General features: G+C 43.7%; 2 protein-coding genes across 4 annotated transcripts in view; one reads left to right on the top strand and one right to left on the bottom strand.

Annotated features, from left to right (window-relative positions):
* The window catches only part of SMC1B (structural maintenance of chromosomes 1B), a gene marked incomplete at both ends in the record, with an annotated part of 29,454 nt that extends 27,739 nt beyond the window's left edge, over positions 1–1,715 (top strand). Inside the window, 2 exons of the mRNA XM_082280102.1 lie at positions 1,254–1,364; positions 1,605–1,715. Of these exons, the coding sequence (XP_082136228.1) occupies positions 1,254–1,364; positions 1,605–1,715 (222 nt within the window). The remainder of the gene's footprint in view (positions 1–1,253; positions 1,365–1,604) is intronic.
* A 2,821-nt stretch (positions 1,716–4,536) lies between these two features.
* Positions 4,537–16,426, bottom strand: FAM118A (family with sequence similarity 118 member A). Of its 3 annotated transcripts, none has more exons than XM_082279875.1 (8): positions 16,326–16,426; positions 13,564–13,619; positions 12,104–12,356; positions 10,916–11,137; positions 10,174–10,302; positions 9,109–9,394; positions 6,136–6,168; positions 4,537–4,671 (listed from the first exon to the last, which is right to left on the bottom strand). In XM_082279875.1, the coding sequence occupies exons 2-8, from the start codon at positions 13,608–13,610 to the stop codon at positions 4,568–4,570; spliced, it is 1,074 nt and encodes a 357-aa protein (XP_082136001.1). In that variant the 5' UTR covers positions 13,611–13,619; positions 16,326–16,426; the 3' UTR covers positions 4,537–4,567. The 3 variants fall into 3 exon arrangements, with proteins under 3 accessions (XP_082136001.1, XP_082136002.1, XP_082136000.1); XM_082279876.1 differs by lacking the exon at positions 16,326–16,426 and adding an exon at positions 15,235–15,301; XM_082279874.1 differs by lacking the exons at positions 13,564–13,619; positions 16,326–16,426 and having other exon boundaries at positions 12,104–12,944.
* Between the last annotated feature and the right edge of the window lie 672 nt (positions 16,427–17,098).

Below are 17,098 nucleotides of genomic sequence, written 5' to 3'. Positions count from 1 at the left end.
CTGCCTTTCATGGAAGCTGTGGTGTGTCAGGTGATGAGCACTGCCCATCTCTGCAGCTGTCTGGGGTGGCTGTCTGGTATGTCTCCTGGCTCTGTTTGGAGCTGGGCAGGGACCCAGATCATGCCCTTACCTCGTTGTTACCTGGATGACTTTATTAATCCGAGTAAATTCCTGTTGCCATTAGACATGCCCCAATCCCATACACGCTGCATGAAAGTGAGGATTTCTGGGATGTTGCCAGCTTTCCATACAGGGTACCTATGATGCATTAATAGAGCTGATGATGATTAACAGAGTGCACAGGGCACTTTGCCTCTCTGAGGAGGGTCATTCTGCCTGGCAGAAGAGAGGTCCCCTCTACACCTAAGGATGTGCTGAGCAACATTTTTGTCAAAACACTGGAAACAAAGAGGTGATTTTGCCTCTATGCACCTGGATTTCTCAATTTAAACATAGTTAAAATTAAATACTGGAAGTGAGCAACACTGCTGTGTAAAAGATTGTTGCTGGTACTCACTGGGTATCCATTTTTTATCCTGAGAAATTAATCCATTTCCTTCCATTCTTTCAGATTGATGATGTATTAAAGCAGATTCCTCAATAATTGGAACTATACTCTGAAATTATTGTGAAGTCTGTAACTTGCTAAAGACAGTTCTTCCCATAACTTACTAACAACAGTTCTTTCATTAAAAAATAATTTCCTTGTTGTGTAGATAGAACTGTGCAGGCAGAGGGCTCATGAAAAATGTACTGGATTTCCTTTATGCAGCATTTAATTTATATTGGGGGACATTGCAATACTCACCAGTTCGTAACTTATATTTTGTACCTTTATGTTGCATTATCATTGAGAAACTTGCTGCTGTCTGCAGTGAACTAATTTAAGATTATTATACAGCTAGTAGCAAACTTTTCACACTTTTTTTAAAAACTTATTTAGGAATTTCCACCTTCCTTTCTAGTTACGTTAAGTAAAATTGTTATTCATGGGCACTGGTGTCTTTTTATAGCTTTATTCATTGGACTGAACCATTATTTTCTTAAATGTTTTCAAAAAGCAGCATATCTGAGGGGTTGTCTTAAAACCATGCAAAATATCTGGCTTTTAAAACTGGTTTAATTCTCATTTTATCAATCTTACTTCATGACGGAATTCTACAGCTAGCACAGTTCAGTTCCCTCACCATTCTGTAATCACAGCACTGTTTCAGGTTGCCAGAACTAATTGAAATACTTGTTTTTTTCCAAAGGTCTCGAGTTTCATTAGAGAACAGGCACATGAACGGTTCCAAATGATAGTTATTTCCCTGAAGGAAGAGTTCTATTGCAAGGCAGATGCATTGATTGGAGTGTGTCCTGAGGTAATAATTAATTATGGTTAAATAATGCACATGGGGTTGTTGAGGTGCTGGGTCACACCTGAAGTGTTGCTCCAGTGAGTCATGCACACAGTTGGTGACTGGGTGTGTCCTGCTGTGCAGGTACTGGCTCCGGGGAACATCCTTTGGGGAACTCAAGCTCATGCTTGTATCTCATAGTTATGAAATGCTTATTTCAAGTACCAGAAGTGTATTACATGGTGTGATCCTCCCTCTTCCCAGCACGATGATATTATGTTTAGCCAAGTCCTGACCCTGGATCTTACAGAGTACCCAGAGGGGGAAGAGCAGGACACAGCAGAGAAGCCAAGCCGCAGTTCTGTCTTTGAATAGCACGTGGATGGTGTCAGAGCCAGGTGACAGCAGGAACTGGGTTCACAGCTGACTGTTGCAAACCGGAGTCTGAATGTGGCTCTTAAAAGTTGACAGGGAAATGTTCACTTTTCAAATGAAGCAGTTTTGCAAAATATTAAGGGAATCAGCTGTTACTCCTTGATGCAGTTTTGTTAAGGAGCAAGAGGCTGAGGCTGTTCCTGAGGTGTGCACACTGATACCCAAAGCTTTCTTTCCAAATGTTTTGGCTGTAAGAAGAAGGGCTGCAGGTTCATTTCTGTAAGTACAGTATCCCAAAGAACAAGCCTCTCGCTTTTCTTAGAAAAAGTCCATAGTGCCAGCACACTGTTCAGGTACTCACTGCTCCAGTCAGGACCTTTTGTTGTAGCTGCATTTGCCTTCAGATAGGATTATTTCCTCTTTACTAAAACAGTAAGGTACTGGAATGTGCTCTTGGGTGACTTCTGTGACAACCAGAAAGACTTCAGTCTTCCACTACAACTTTACGCAAGTATTAGTTAACTGTACAAATAAACTTGTGATGCAGCTCTAGAGCTGTGATGTAACCTTGAAAAATTTCACCTCTGAGGTATTTCAGTTTGCACAGAAGTGGAAAGAATGAGGCAGATGCGATAGAGCCACCAGCCTTATAAAAATGTATTGGTTTGTTATTATGCAGTTGTCCCAGTACACTCAAGTTATTTCGCTGGCCGTTTTTCATCTAAGCAGCAAAGTAATGAAGTTGGATATAAAAAACTGAAAGCTGGAATCACTTTATCTGGCTTATGTTCCACCTCTGTGTGTGCTGATGTGTTCCCCTTGGTTTGTAGTTGTTCATAATAATTATATATTGTGTTCACAGAGCAGGTTCCTTTTGTCCCATGGGTTGCCTACACATACCTGCCTTGTCTTGTGCTGTGAACCCTGGGCTTGTGCTGGGCCTGTGGGGATCCTGCCTCAGGGAGGAAGAATGTCTGAGCAGGAGTGTTGAGGTGTTTCACAGGAATACAGATGTTCATCCAATACTGGTGTTACTGCTACACAGCATTAAATAAAATAATGTACTCAGAGGTGTGAGTCAGCATCAGTGCCTTAATTCAGAATCCGGTGACAGATGTGTGTGTTAGGAGATAACATAACCCCTCACTCTTCTGCTTTTGAGAATACAATAGATGGGCCTTGAGACAGGAGGCTGCTGGACAAGCTGCAGTTGAGCAGTTGGGAAGAATCACCAGTGCTGGTTGTAAGCTGATCCTTACCAAAGGGAGTGATGGGATTTTCTATTGTGGACCTGAGTTCAAGCACATGATAAGGAGTTGCATGACTTTAGGGTTTAAATAGTGGTAGTAATCAGGGTCATAAATACCTCAGTGCAAATGACGGATTTTGCTGCAGCTTGAAGCAACAGGTGAAGTGTTCTGAGCTGATCATCAGGATCTACAAGAACCTGACTAGTCACTTTCCAAAGCAGCCAGGTCATGCTGACTGCAAAAGCATATGTTAGAGGGTAGTCTCACAGATAACGCTCTGTGTTGCTGAAAGACAATTTTCAGAAGTGATTTTGCTGTAAATAGACTCTCAGAGGACCGGGGTGGCTGTGGGCTGCCTGAAGTCCTGCAGGAGCACAGCAGCATCCTAACAGCACACCTCACTGAAGTTTTTTGTCCCAGGGAACTGCAGGAGTTGGTTGTGTGACAAGGGAGTAAAGACCTGCCAAACCACAGTTCAGAGAGAAAAGTCACCTGTCAGACCCACCCCTTGCCTTCCCTGTAAAACCCCAATACAGTGTGACCTTCTCTCAGAAGGTGTTAACAGAAATCTTAGGAAACAGCCACAGGGAAACCAGACAGGAGCAATCCTTCAGCCCTGCCAGGTACACCTGTGCTGGCATCAGCACAAGGAACAGCCCTGGACATGCTCTCCTGCAGCCACTGAGGTTAGAGCCAGCTGACTGGAAAGCTACACATGATTACAAGTGCTGGCAGCTGCAGTGGGAATTGTGTCTTGCTGTCAAGATGATACAGGTGGGGGAAATACTATGTACTGCTGGGCCTTACCTTCACCCTTGGAGTAGTTCAGCCAGAGGCAAACTTACTAGGAATTATCTGCAGATGGCTCCTTTTGATACTGATTGGGTTTCATTTCACTGCAGGACTCTTGTTACCTGCGGTCCAAGAACAGTCTGTGCTGTAACAATATTTAAAACATTTCCACAGGAACCCACTGCAGAGAGGTCAGGGAGCACCTGCCCTGCAGTCTGTCCCTGCACTGTTTCAGCCCTTCTTCCCCAGGTGATCTTGTGCCTTACCACACAAAGGAAAGCAAATCCTCATGCCAAAAGTGGAAAGCAGGTGGGTCATCAGGCTGTGGGTTCCATAAATGTGGAACATCACTGTTCCTCAGGGCTTGGGGATCAGAGACTGAAGCCTGCATGACCCCTGAAGAATCCAGCCAACCCACCTTCAGTTCAGCTGATGGGAGAACTGAAACCCCTTTGTTTCAAAAGCAGGTGTGCCAAGAAGCACTTTTGACAGATTCAAATGTGTGGCTTCACCTGGGAAAGAGCTTGGTCCAAGTTGCTTCATGTAGAGGCAAAGAGAAGTTGCATCTGCTTCTATCTGACCCTGCAGGTCCTGCCTGAGTGGTCTGGCAGTGCCAGGGGAGTGACTCATCTGACTCTCAAGCTTTACACACACGACACATTTACAGCTTTAGGAAAGAAAAAGCTAGTATGTACAACTTTATTCCACTTAAAACCATGGAAATACCAGCTCAAAACTTTCCACGCAGCAGATGTAAAACACCTACTGTTAAAAAGCTTCTGGGGTGGGCCTTGGGCGTTTGGGATTTTTTCATTCAAGAGTGGGTATATCATTATCTGACTGCTTGATCCTCTTGGGAGAATCGGTGCTGTTTTCTCCTAACTTCCTTTTAGCACAGTCCACACACGAAGTTCCTGGAGTGGGAGAGGGGAAAGAAAACAAATTAATATTGCTACATCCATGTGTTTGGTGTACTTTTTATTACAAGCATCAGCTATTGAGATAAAGACAATCCTGGTCCCCTGAGGTTCTTGTATTTGGATTCTGAAGAGGTTCTTGTATTTGGATTCTGAATTACCTGTAACCTTAACCCTGCTAAAAGTCTGGGCTCAAGCTCTCCCCCCAAAACTGATGTCTAGTACTGACACAAGCAACAGGGACTCAGCTCAGGATCCAGCTGCCTTTTGCCAAAGATAATTTAACACCTGTGGAGCTCACACATGAGTCTAGATCCCTTATTCAAAGGCCCCAGCTTGAGCTGGAGGGTTGAAATAGACTACTCCACTGGTCCCAACCTGAACCATTCCTGAAGTCTGCAACAAAAATCCTTGGTGTAAGCTGCTATTGGAAGTACATGAAACGCGTAACTGGAAAGGAACATAAATGGAACAGAAATTCTTTCAAAACCATAACATTCACTTAAAACTCCAGATAGATTTTGTGGGATATTACACACAATAATCCTCTTGAGGTTTTTTACTTGGTCTGTATTCCAAGCTACAGGTAAAACTAAGGATGGTGCTAACAAGTTAGTAAAGGAGGGACTGTTAAGAGGGATGTTAAGAGGGGCTGGAATAAATTGTACTCAAGTTTTTTGTTTCTCTTCCGCTTATTTGTATTTTATTGAAAATGGGATTTATGAAGTCAGTTGAGAGACAGGTAGGTGTAAAATCCCATTGAAATTACAAAACTAATCTCTGACTTTGCACCTGCACACAAGTGTCTTGGACCTTGTGTACTTTTTGATTATGAAAGAGCAGGGGTTTCACCTCCCGCACTGCCAAAGGCCCTTACATGCATTACCAAATACTTCTGTATAATTTTGATATTGGCTGCAGCAGCCCAGATCTCTCAGGATTGGAATCTTTTTGTTTCAGAGGGAAGTTTTGCTATATTTTTTCCATCAACTGGAATGTATTATTGCATGACTTATTCACAGATATACCACACCACCACCTGAACAGCTCAGCTGAAAAATCACCTTCAGTACCACACAACTGAGATTCACTCTTCCTGGCCTCCTTAAGGAAGGCTTTTGGAACAGAAACCTGTGTTTGGAAATCTAAGCCAAAAATCTCATTGATGTTAGTATTACCTCAGAGTACTCTGGTGAATATTAGTAACTATTTATATATATTTTCTATAGCTTTTACGTGCTATCATTTGTCATTTGATAGACCTGAAAAGGCCATCAGTTACCTGAAAGCCATCAGTTACCTGCTGATAGACAGAAAGAAAACCAGAGAGTAAAAAGAGAGCATTCAGCAAACTTTCAGAGCTCTCCGAAGTAATTATTTAATTACTTTGGAAATAAGAGGAGTATTTTTCTTGTGTTGGTAAGATTATGGAACTTCTGTGAAAATAAAAACATTACTTACCCAAGAGTGTTGTGCTGTCCACCCGATCAGCATCTAGAGAAGTGTAAGAGACATCAGCAACACACATGAGCATCCAGGAAGTTTTTATACTCTTACGCACCATCCCAAAACAGCAAGGTTGTATTTAGAATCCCAGAATGGTCTGGGGTGGAAGGGATGTTAAGGCCTATCCAGTTCCACCCCCTGGCATGGTCAGGGACACCTTCCACTATCCCAGGTTGCTCTAAGCTCCATCCAGTGTGGCCTTGAACACTTCCAGGGATGGGGCAGCCACAGCTTCTCCAGGCAACCTTTGTCAGGGCCTCCCCACCCTGATCATTAAAAAATGTCCTCTTTAATCTACATCTATGCCGTTTCGGTTTAAAGCCATTCCCCCTCATCCTATCCCTACATGCCCTTGTCCAAAAGTCCCTCTCCAGCTCTCTGGGAACCCCTTTAGGCACTGGAAGGCTGCTGTAAGATCTCCCTAGAGCCTTCTCTTCTCCAGGCTGAACATGCCCAGCTCTCACAGCCTGTCTCCAAAGCAGAGGTACTCCAGCCCCTGATCATCTTTGTTGCCCACCTCTAGACCCACTTCAGCAGCTCCACATCCTTCTGATGTTGAGGACCGCCGGGCTGGAGGCAGCTCTGCAGGTGGGGTCTCACCTGAGCAGGGCAGAGGAGCAGAACCCCCCTCCTCTGCTGCCCGTGCTGGGGGCTCAGCCCAGCACAGGGGGGTTTCTGGGATGGGGCCTGTCCAGCTCTCACCCACCAGCACCCCCAAGTCCTCCCCAGGGCTGTTGTATCTGCTCATCCCCAGCCTAGATTTGTGCTTGGGATGGCCCTGACCCAGTTGCAGGACCCTGACCTTGCTGAACGTGGTGATTGCACAGCCCTACCTCTCCAGCCTATCAAGGTCCCTATGGATGTGACCCCTTCCCTACAACCACAGCCCTCAGCTTGCTGTCATCTGCTGAGGACACACTCGAGCTCACTGTCCACGTCCCCCTCAAAGCCATTACAAGGTCCTGGTCCTAACACAGACTCCTGGAGGACACAACTTGTCATCAGTTTCCATCCACACATAAAACCACTGACCACAGCCCTGAGTGTAACCATCCAGCCCATTTTTACCCATATCCCCCAAGTCTTCCCTTTTTTCCTTTTTTAAAAATGGGGGTTAGGTTTCTTCTTTTCCGGTTGATGCCATGATGATTTTTTGCCTTTTCTTTTATACCCCTGTTATTTACCTTTTTATAGCTTTTGTATTCTTAGTGTTTTTTAGCCTACATTCTTAGACGTATTTTGTCAAGCTAGGAGACTAAACATCTCAGAAGCCTCGTAGTTAGGGATCAGGAAGCCCTAGACACCAAGGTCCTCTCCAGAACACATTCTGTAAACTAAGATAAAACCATGCAGGGGAAGGTTCCTTGGGGAGGGGGGCTCACTCGAGCCTCTCATTAGAGAATCTTTGATAGAAATGCTAATTAATAAGACCTATAATGTTATATGAGTGGGTGTGCATTGAGGTGTGCATTTCGGCACACTCCACCTGGACGTGGTGCGCCTGAGGATCCTTAAAATAAATATAGAAGTAAAATCCCTTTTTTCCTTCTAACCGTGTTTGATTCTTGATTTTAAGATGAGGAAAAGGCATCACAGTCAGTGGGAACTTCCCCAGTTGACACAGTTTTTCAAATAATATGGCTTAGCAACTTCATCATGGTTTAGCAGATTGAGAATTCTACCAGGACATGACTGGTGCAGCCCAGGCTACTTCCAACCCTGACCTCAGGTCCAGCTGAGCCTCTCCTCTGCTCCTCTGAGGCTCTCCATCACCTCTACTAGGAAGTGGTCTTCAACGCATTCCAGGATTCCTGGACTGCTTGCAGTTTGCTGTGTTCCTTTTCCAGTGAGTGTCCAGGGGCCTGTAGTCCCCAGTCTGCATCAGGGCCTGCATTTCTCATTTCTTTCATATAACCCTTTTAACAAACTCCTCCTGCTATATTTTAGAAGGGAGATTGTAAATAGGCACAAAAAACCCAAACCCTGACAGTTTGTGATGTACAGAGCAGTTCAGCACACCTGAAAATGGTTCTGTTTGGGATCTCGACTTGTAAATGAGATCAAGAGATTTTCAAGTCTGAGTAAGGTCCCTCTTGCAAGTCTGATGCAAACAAACTGCAGACAAACTTCTTGAAATCTCAATGTGTGATAAATATTTTTTTCTAGCCTTCATGGAAAGAATAACATAATGCAGTCTAACTGGAATATCATCAGGTCACAAAAATCAGGATAATAATTCAGGCATGCACTTTTCAGGGAAAAGGTTCCAGTTATGCACCACCTGGTGATAATTTTAGACAAATCAGTTTCACTGAAATGATAAATAAAAGAGCTGTCAAACAGCAATTCTTCCCAAGGTCATTTAGTTATTGTTCTCTGGATAAACCAAAACGGGACTGTCCTTGTTTGGAATACATTAAAGAAATCTCTTTCCTTAGACATACAGTTCTTTCTCTTCATTCTTTTCACAACCCTAACTGTACTAAGCCAAACACTTATTGGATGCACTGATTTAATTTCCCATTCTATGCTCAGTCAGATATTGTGGCTCAACCAGCTTATCCCACCAGTTAATCCCTTCAATTCTCTTAGGTTTTTTTCCTGACAAGTCAGATTTCTGATAATGTAATACTCAATAAGCTGAAGTAGTTCACATCATAAATACATGTTAACATCTTTAACAAATACTAACAAATAGGCAAATTCAGAATTCAAGATTAAATTTGCAAGAATCCACAGACCTCCAAAATCCACAGATTTCAAAAAAAACCATCTAGTTACAGTTTGGCCACATGCTCCAACTCTGCATGTTCCTCACAAGCAACAAAGCTGCACATGAGGACAGTGCCTCGAATCAGCTGCAGTGTTCAGGCAGCGCAAACTGCCCAGTACCTGCTCCAGACTGTGCTGTTGAAGAGGCCACATTACCTGGACTTCTCTGCTTGCAGATTTGAGCAGTCAGATCCTGGACATACTCTGGGAATTGTTGGAAGCAGTCCCCATAGGACACCACTTTAATTCCATGCAGCAGCATATCTGCCTGGAGCTTAAAAAAGTGGTCTTCGTTTTCTTTAAGCACCAACATGTAATGTTCTAGATCCACTTTGTTCTTTACTGTGTAAAGAAAAAGAGCTTGGAATATCTGGTCACGCAGAGTCTCTCCACAACCCAAAAACAAAAAAGACTTGGTTCGGTACAAGTTCTGAAGAACTTCCTGTGAAGGAATAGAAACACAGAAGAGCCACACTTCCTTGAGCAGACAAAAGGTCAGAACTTTTAAAATACATCAGCCAGAGAAGGGACAAGCAGAGCAGAACCTCACTAGTGAACTGACAAAAGTAAATGTTTTAGGATCAGGCTAAACTGACATAACCATTGCTCCTACACAAAAAAAAAAGGAAAAAAAAAGAAAAAAAAAAAGGCAAAATTATCATACAAAATTGGGAGTTGGAATAAGATGATCTTTTGGTCACTTCCCAACCCAAGCCATTCCATGGAATGTAAGTGTTGCCAGTAAGGGAATTTAAATCAAAAGAATTAGGATGACAGACTATTGGGTTCCCGTTAGGTCAATCTCTAAATAAGGAAAATTAATATTCTTGACCAAATGTTTGACTTCCTATGACAGCTAAGATGACATTAAATCCAGGATCCAGAGCTGGTAACAGTTTAAAACCCTAAGAAACCTAGCAATCGTATGATGATGAATCCTTGTCCTGGTGTTCAGTATTTTAAGGCTCCTGTTCTTTCCAAAGATAAATACAAACTGTGATATCCAGCTGAGGGGTTTGATTGTGATTTACACAGCCACAGCACCCAAGGGCACAGACTGCCTTTGCAACAGAGCCACCTTTCTGAAAAATTCTGAATAATTCCTCTGGGCCCCAAGTATTTAATTTATATGGTCCAACAGAGCCTTCGGTATCTTGTCTGCAGTCATTACAAGAAAACTGTTTGGCAAAACACAGTCAAAATTTTAAAGATCACACAAACCATGACTTCAGGATCTTGAGTGACATCTTTATATCCCGAGGGATCAAGCACCATTCCACAGGGGTCTGTATATAAGCCGTGAATATGAAGAACTCCATATTTTACGTGGCCTCTTGCCCACTGAAGAACCTAAAGCACATCATGCAAGATGCATCCTTTTGTTATAATATGCCACACTCACCATGAATCCACAAAACTATACAGCTGAACTGACTTATAAACCACTTAAAGCAGAAACAACTCCTTTTGCACCTTCCTACAGCAAGAGATTGTAATAACTAATTACATAGCTCACTTTAAATTGTAACAAAGAGGTGATGGCTAATGCTGCAGCTGTCTCTGGCTTTTTGGGTTAAACAGCCAGTCAACCAAGAAGCAAGTTCCAGCAGCACTGACAGAAAAGGTATGAACAGCAAATTAACTATCAACCAGGTGAAATTCTATTTGGGGTTTTAACAATGACTTTACATAAGTTAAATAATTTGTGGGTTTTTTCCAGTAAATGGCAGGGAACTGGTTAACAAACATGTCACTGAAATTCTCCTTGGTAACTGTAACCAGATTATTCAGTATAAAGAGATATGTAAAAGAAATGTCTGGGCATCTGCTGTAGATTACAGACATGCTTTACCAATTAACAACTTTTAGTCTGGACTCTTTAAACAGGAAAACATCTTCCAGTGCAGCTTATGTGCTGATTTGTCATATATTAAGTCTAATAATTTTACTGCTCTCATCATACCTTATCCTTATCTTTAAGGTCTAAAGATTCCATAGGTTTACCCTGTTGCTGACCAAATATTTCAAGCAGATTATCATAGTTTGTAGTCAGAACCATTGTGCCTCTGTCCATGAGCCTCAGGATGGATTGCAGAACCACAGGGTTCTGAATGTGTTGTTCTAAATTATCAAACACCTCCATTAAGCAATCCTGGAAGAAGTTGGGCTTCGTGTCCCCAGTACGCTGAGGAAAGAGAAGAGGAACACTCCATCAGGCCCATGTGCTACGTTACAACTGCCTCCCACAGGAACCCACGCCATCTGGTTACTGAATGCCAAAACATTTCTCTAAAAGAGGGCTTGAACAGTACCAAATCAAATCTCAATTTGTTCCAGTGCTCTTGCCTCTACTTAGTGTAGCTCCAAACAATTGTTTTGGTTTCTCAAGAGAGCTTGTCATACAGACACAATAAAGCAACACTAAAGTTAGCTTACCCTGGATTCAGACACATCAGTATTTTATCAGTATTCAGCTATTCAATATATCCTGGATATCCCTGGGATATACCATTAAGGGGGCGGGGGGAGGCTGCAGGTGTTCTGTTTTTTCATTCCTCGTTCAGAAAACTTTATTAATTATTAAATCTGCTACAAACACATACAGACAACCTTACTGTCCCACTGGGCCTGGAGAGAGGCTCACCCCAGCCTACACTTAGCACTATGTCTGTCACCCAGATTATTTCAGCTAGAAGGAAGACTTGGCAAAGGTCCGAACACAGTTTGTAAACCTCTGGAAACTCAGATGGATGGCTGAGACTGGGCATGCATGGGCTGTCCTCAGGGAAGCGTGAGCTGCACCAGTGATTCAGTGTGTGGCCCAAGGTCATCAGTAGGCTCAAGGCCTACCTGTACTTTCAGGGTCACTCCAGTTATAGCCACAAAACTAGAAATTCTTCTTTCACTTCTCAGAAACATTATAGCAAATACTTAATAGTCAGAACTCTTGTTTGCATTAATTCTGATGAATGCTAACTTATACTAAAACTCAGAGATTTTTTTAGCCTCTCCAAAATGTACAATGTGATGTATGATTACCCACAAAATTTCCATTTTTACCAGAAAAAATTCAACTTTTGGAAGTCGTGTTTCCTTAGAACAAAAGTACATAGTAGTTTTAGAAATTAACATAGGTTATAAACATACTCACTGGTGACATCTTCCTGATGAGATCATGTGCAACCACAAGCAGGTCTCTCTCTTTGATTACTTTCTTTCGGAATTCAGCGACATCCCCCGGGTGCAACACCTCCAGCTGCTCAGCTGCTCCAAGGACAGCCTCAATGCAGCTTCTCCAGGAGCAGAGTGCCGGGATTCCTGGGGCTACTGCAGCACTCACCCCCGTCCCAATTACCAGGAGAAGGTCCTGAGGCTGCTTTCTTACAAGACTTTTTAAGAATTTTCTTGAACACAGAAAACAAAAGTGCTCATTGTTCATGGCGCATTTCCTGGCTTGCCTGAAGAGCTCAGGGACTGACTCCAGAAGTTTATCTGAGCCATTAAAGCTTCTGCAAAACACCAACCAACCAGCAGGAACAGAGTTCTCCGTTCCTACACAACAAGATGAGATGGGCAGCCACAGAAGCCCACGGCCTCCCCCAAACCAACAATGGCCTTGAAGGCTTTTTGCCATTTCAGACAAGTAAATGTGCATGGTTAATGCCAGCCAAAAAAAGGCAACAACTTCAAATCACTAATATCTCTGAGATCCAAATTGACAATTGCCACTGGGCCAGCCAAACGCCATTTCCAATGAAATTTTGAAAAAAGTAGGCAAAAGATTGTCCATGACTGAATTAATACATGTGCAATAGAAAGGAAGTAGAACTATTTCAAAGGGACAAGTCACAGTATTTCAAGAAAATAAATTCTGGGGGGTTTTTTGGGAAAAAGTGGAATATTTTGTTCTCATTTATGGTCACTGTAGGATATGTGAACATAGCAGTCATGCTGGTTCAGATGAAGGGTTCATCCAACACACTATTTAGACATTACTACCCACAGATCCTTCTCGGAGGTGTGTTGGTGTTACATCCATAGTTGCTGCACAAACCAGCACAGGGAACTGTGAAGAAAATCTGTCTTTCATGATTACTCAGAAAAGAAGTGAAAATGCATATAAACCATACAGTAAAATCACTTCTGTACAAACAAGGATTTCAGTAGTACAGAACCTCAGAACTCCCCTGACTTTCCAAGCTACCTTTACAGATTTTTAGTTCGTGGTAACATGGTAATAAGGATGATTAACACCTCTTATTTCACAATCATCTGAAACTACCTAGGTCAAACTATGGTATTCGACTTGAAATGGCCTCAGGCAAAGCAATAAACATGTAGATGTGATTGCCAGCTAGTGCCTACAAGTTCGTGCTTGATAACCCATGCCTTCCTGCTACATTTAGCCCAAATTGTTTCCTCTCATTATTTACTCCCACTAAACAATTTAAGTGAGCATGAAGTACTTGGTCAGTGAAAAAACTGCCGGGATAATTTCAAGTTTTCAGGCATGATGTTGTTCTTGTATTCGATATTCAGTAGTTTATTCCCAATGTGATTTCAGATTTTCATTAAGAGAAAGTTTTGTATCAACTCTGGAACACAAGTTACCTGAATTTCTGCTCACTTCTAGCTGTGGCTCCTTCTGGTGAATCCATCTCTGAGCCCTGAATAAAACAGAAAGCAAAATAATTCTTAATGCTTCTACCTTAGAAAAAGCCGAAATCAAAATCAGATGTATTACTGTTGATTTTTTCTCTTTATTCCTACCAACTTATAATATCAAGACTCCATGTGTCACATTCCAATGAAGCAAGGCACTGATGGAAACAAACCTGCCAAAGGACAAGTGCACAAACCCAGCACAGCTCCAGTTAAGCTTCCAAATGCCATAGGACTGAGAAAACAGAGGTGCAGCTATTCATGCAGCTAAAAAATACTTGTGTCTAAATTCAAGATAAAATTTAGCACACCCACTAAAACTTTAAGTCATTTCAAGTCAATTAAGGAGTTTCTTGATTTTATTTTTTTCATAATAATCAGTTGATTCAATCCAGTTTGTGGAAACCAGACTTCCACATGACATCCTGATCATGAGAAGCCCTCTGAGAGCCACCTGGCTACACGACCAGACTGCAGGGTATGCCAGATTTTATTTAAAATACTTGCTGAGAAAAAAATAACTTATTTCTGTATCATCTATTATGTTTTATATCTGAAGTACAAGAAAGACTGCATCTTGGCAGGAGAACTGGCTGTGGGATCATTACTAGAAACCCCCAAGTTTCATTACATGGGCTAGTTTTTTTATGAGGATGTATTTTTTGTTTGGCTTGAGACACAGTTTTTGGTGGTGGTGATGGCAAACTGCAGTCCCTAATCCCTCAAATAAATATTGTGCCAGAGCCTAGGGCTCCTAAGGTAGTTGCCAGCTCTTGTGTTCGTGTGCTAGAAGCTAATTTGGAAGCAAGAGGCTCCAAGTTTCAAGATCATTTAACTAACAAAAACACCAACAAAAAAACCACCCACAAAAGAAAAAACAAACCACCCCCCCCAAAAAACCCAAAAAACCCTCAACAAACCAAACTAAACTTTAAAAACCCACAAACATCCCAACCAACCAACTCCAACCCAACACAAAAAAGCCAAAACAAACCTCCCCTGCAAAAAAACCTCAAAAAAAACCCAACCCCCCCCCCCCAAAAACCCCAACAACAACAAAAGAAAAAGAAATCAAACAAACAAATACCCACCCACCCAACCCCCCCACAAAAAAAAAACCAAACCAATACCAACAACAACAACAACAAAAACACCACCAAAAAAAACCCAAACTCCAGCCCACCCTTTCCCCCCCCCCCTCCCCAGGGTGTCTTTTCAGGTGGAAAAATCTTTTCTTATTGTAATATTTATTTTCTCTGTATTCCCTTCCCTGACCAACAGTATCCTATGGAGGTGCCCTACTGTCATCATTAGCACATCCAAAAATCAGGACAATAATCTGTCTAGGACAAACCACTTTAAAATCACACAGAATCAAGGCTAGCAGAAACCTCCCAGATCATCATGGCCATCACCCCAGCATCACCATAATCACCCTAAACCATGCCCCCAGGCACCACAAGATTCCTTCACACATGGGAACATTATGAGTGCACAATGCAAACACCACACAGGGAGGAAGGGCAACTTATTTTTGTGGAAAATATCGTTTTTATTTTTAACCCCATCCAAGAAAGCTTTATTAATTACCACTCCCCAATTTTAATAAAAGCATCTCACCACGGGCTGCTGTCAATACCAACATTTCAGACCTTGCTGTTTCTTTTTAGCTCCTAAAGTTGCTTCCTGGAAGGCGCAGCCGTGCAAGGAAGTGGGAGCAATGATCCCCCAATCCTCACAGCGAAATGGCTGCGATAAGCGATGGAGGTCAAATCTCCCCGTGGTTCGAGTACTGGGAACTACTCCGGAACATCCTCTGGCGCTGACCACAGGTGTGGGCAGCTCCTTTTCAAACAGGGTTTCCTCACGGCAGGCTGGAAGTAGGAGCCCACTGTGATCCAGGGATGCCTGACAGCCGGGATGGGAGCTGGGTCCTTACTCCAAACACAACGAGGGGACATCGGAACAACTTCTAATCTCACATTTTTCCTGCTCAACACACTCAGTTTTTATCAGTGAAATAAGAGCTCCATTCACCGACTGAAACTCCAGGTCACTGGGCTGACTCGACGAAGCGCGTGTTTCCAGACACTTTTGTATCTGAAATCAGCCTAAAACGTTCAACCCACAGGCAGCCGCGGAAAAAGGAATGCCCCGTCCCGAGCCCGCCGATTGCCTCTGAGACGCCGGGAGCAGGAGCCCGGGCGGCATAGCGGCTCCTGCCGGCGCCGATTCCCTGTCTGCTTCCGGGAGTGACCCTGACGGCTTCCGGGAGCCGAGCCTTCCCCGCCGCGCGGGAAACAGCCGCCCCGACACCGAGGTTCCGGGCAGCTCCGAAATGTAGATTTCAATTAAAATCTGCTCCCAAACCGCGGCCGTTCCGCTAAAACCCCCCTGGTGGGTGGGCGGCGGGGAGACGAACAGGTCTGTCCGCTAGGCCCCGGTCCGAGAGCGTGCATGGGACCGGCCGCGGCTCCCTAAAAGCACTGAAAACCTCTGAGAGGCAAGAATAGACACCTGCGGGTCTGTGTGAAATACAGCAGTCAAGTCTTACTTACAGGAGAAAGCGACCTGGTTAACCCGCATATTAAGGAGTTAGTGCCCTGAAAACGTACAGGTGACAGAGGTGTTAGAGATGAAAAACATCACGGTGAGGAGAATGCAAAACAAAACAAAAAAGAAGGAACAGCAGGAAGAGACGGCAGCGTTACCTCGGACGGCTCTACTGACGGCAAGGCGGGGGTGGCGGGGCTGGCCGAGGCATCATTAGGAGCGATTCTGTGCCGCCGTGACAGCAGGTGGCACAGGTCACCTGGGCACGGTCACCCGCAGGCAGAGCAGGGCAGCCCGGCACTGCACACAGCAGGCTCTCTTCAGCGAGTCACACCGCCCAAGCCAACACCCACAGCGCCTCCTCCCCTCCGAATCTTCTCTCTCTCTCTCTCTCTCTCTCTCTCTCTTTTTTTTTTTTTCTTTTTTTTTTTTTAAGCGTTTAATATCTTAAAGCCAGAGCGTAAAAACTTCCAGGTCCTTCCGCGTGGTTTATTCTGGTGTTGGTTAACATTTAGCTCAGCTGCAGCGTTTTTTCCACCAGCAGTCCCACCTCCCTTTGAAGCGCTGTGCTTTAATCCTGGCAGTCGGATGGGTAAAGGCTGTAATTGGGTCAAAGGAGGCTGTTACAGACCCGTACCCTCAAATTCCAGTTGCAAGACTGGGTTGAAAATGCATAATTCTCTGGTTTTAGTTCCATAACTGGAGTTTTCAAAACTATGCAGAAGAAATTCCTTGCTGTGAGGCTGGTGAGGCCCTGGCACAGGGTGCCCAGAGAAGCTGTGGCTGCCCCATCCCTGGAAGTGTCCAAGGCCAGGCTGGACAGGGCTTGGAGCAACCCAGGATAGTGGAAGGTGTCCCTTACCATGGCAGGGGGTGGGACTGGATGAGCTTTAAAGTCCCTTCCAATCCAAACCAGTCTGTGATTCTATGA

Source organism: Coloeus monedula, assembly GCF_965178545.1.
Source record: "Coloeus monedula genome assembly, chromosome: 4".
Classification (NCBI taxonomy): Eukaryota; Metazoa; Chordata; class Aves; order Passeriformes; family Corvidae; genus Coloeus; species Coloeus monedula.
Note: the sequence above shows the minus strand (reverse complement) of the source record. Positions and strands in the feature narration are given on the sequence as shown.

Bases quoted from the DNA above. Each gene is read 5' to 3' on its own strand.
- FAM118A (XM_082279874.1), bottom strand. From the start codon at position 12,607: ATGCACATTTACTTGTCTGAAATGGCAAAAAGCCTTCAAGGCCATTGT. The intron at 11,138-12,103 runs GTGAGTATGTTT...CTCTTTCCTCAG, and splicing joins TCATCAGGAAGATGTCACCA to CGTACTGGGGACACGAAGCC. The intron at 10,303-10,915 runs GTATGATGAGAG...GATGTGCTTTAG, and splicing joins ACCTTAAAGATAAGGATAAG to GTTCTTCAGTGGGCAAGAGG.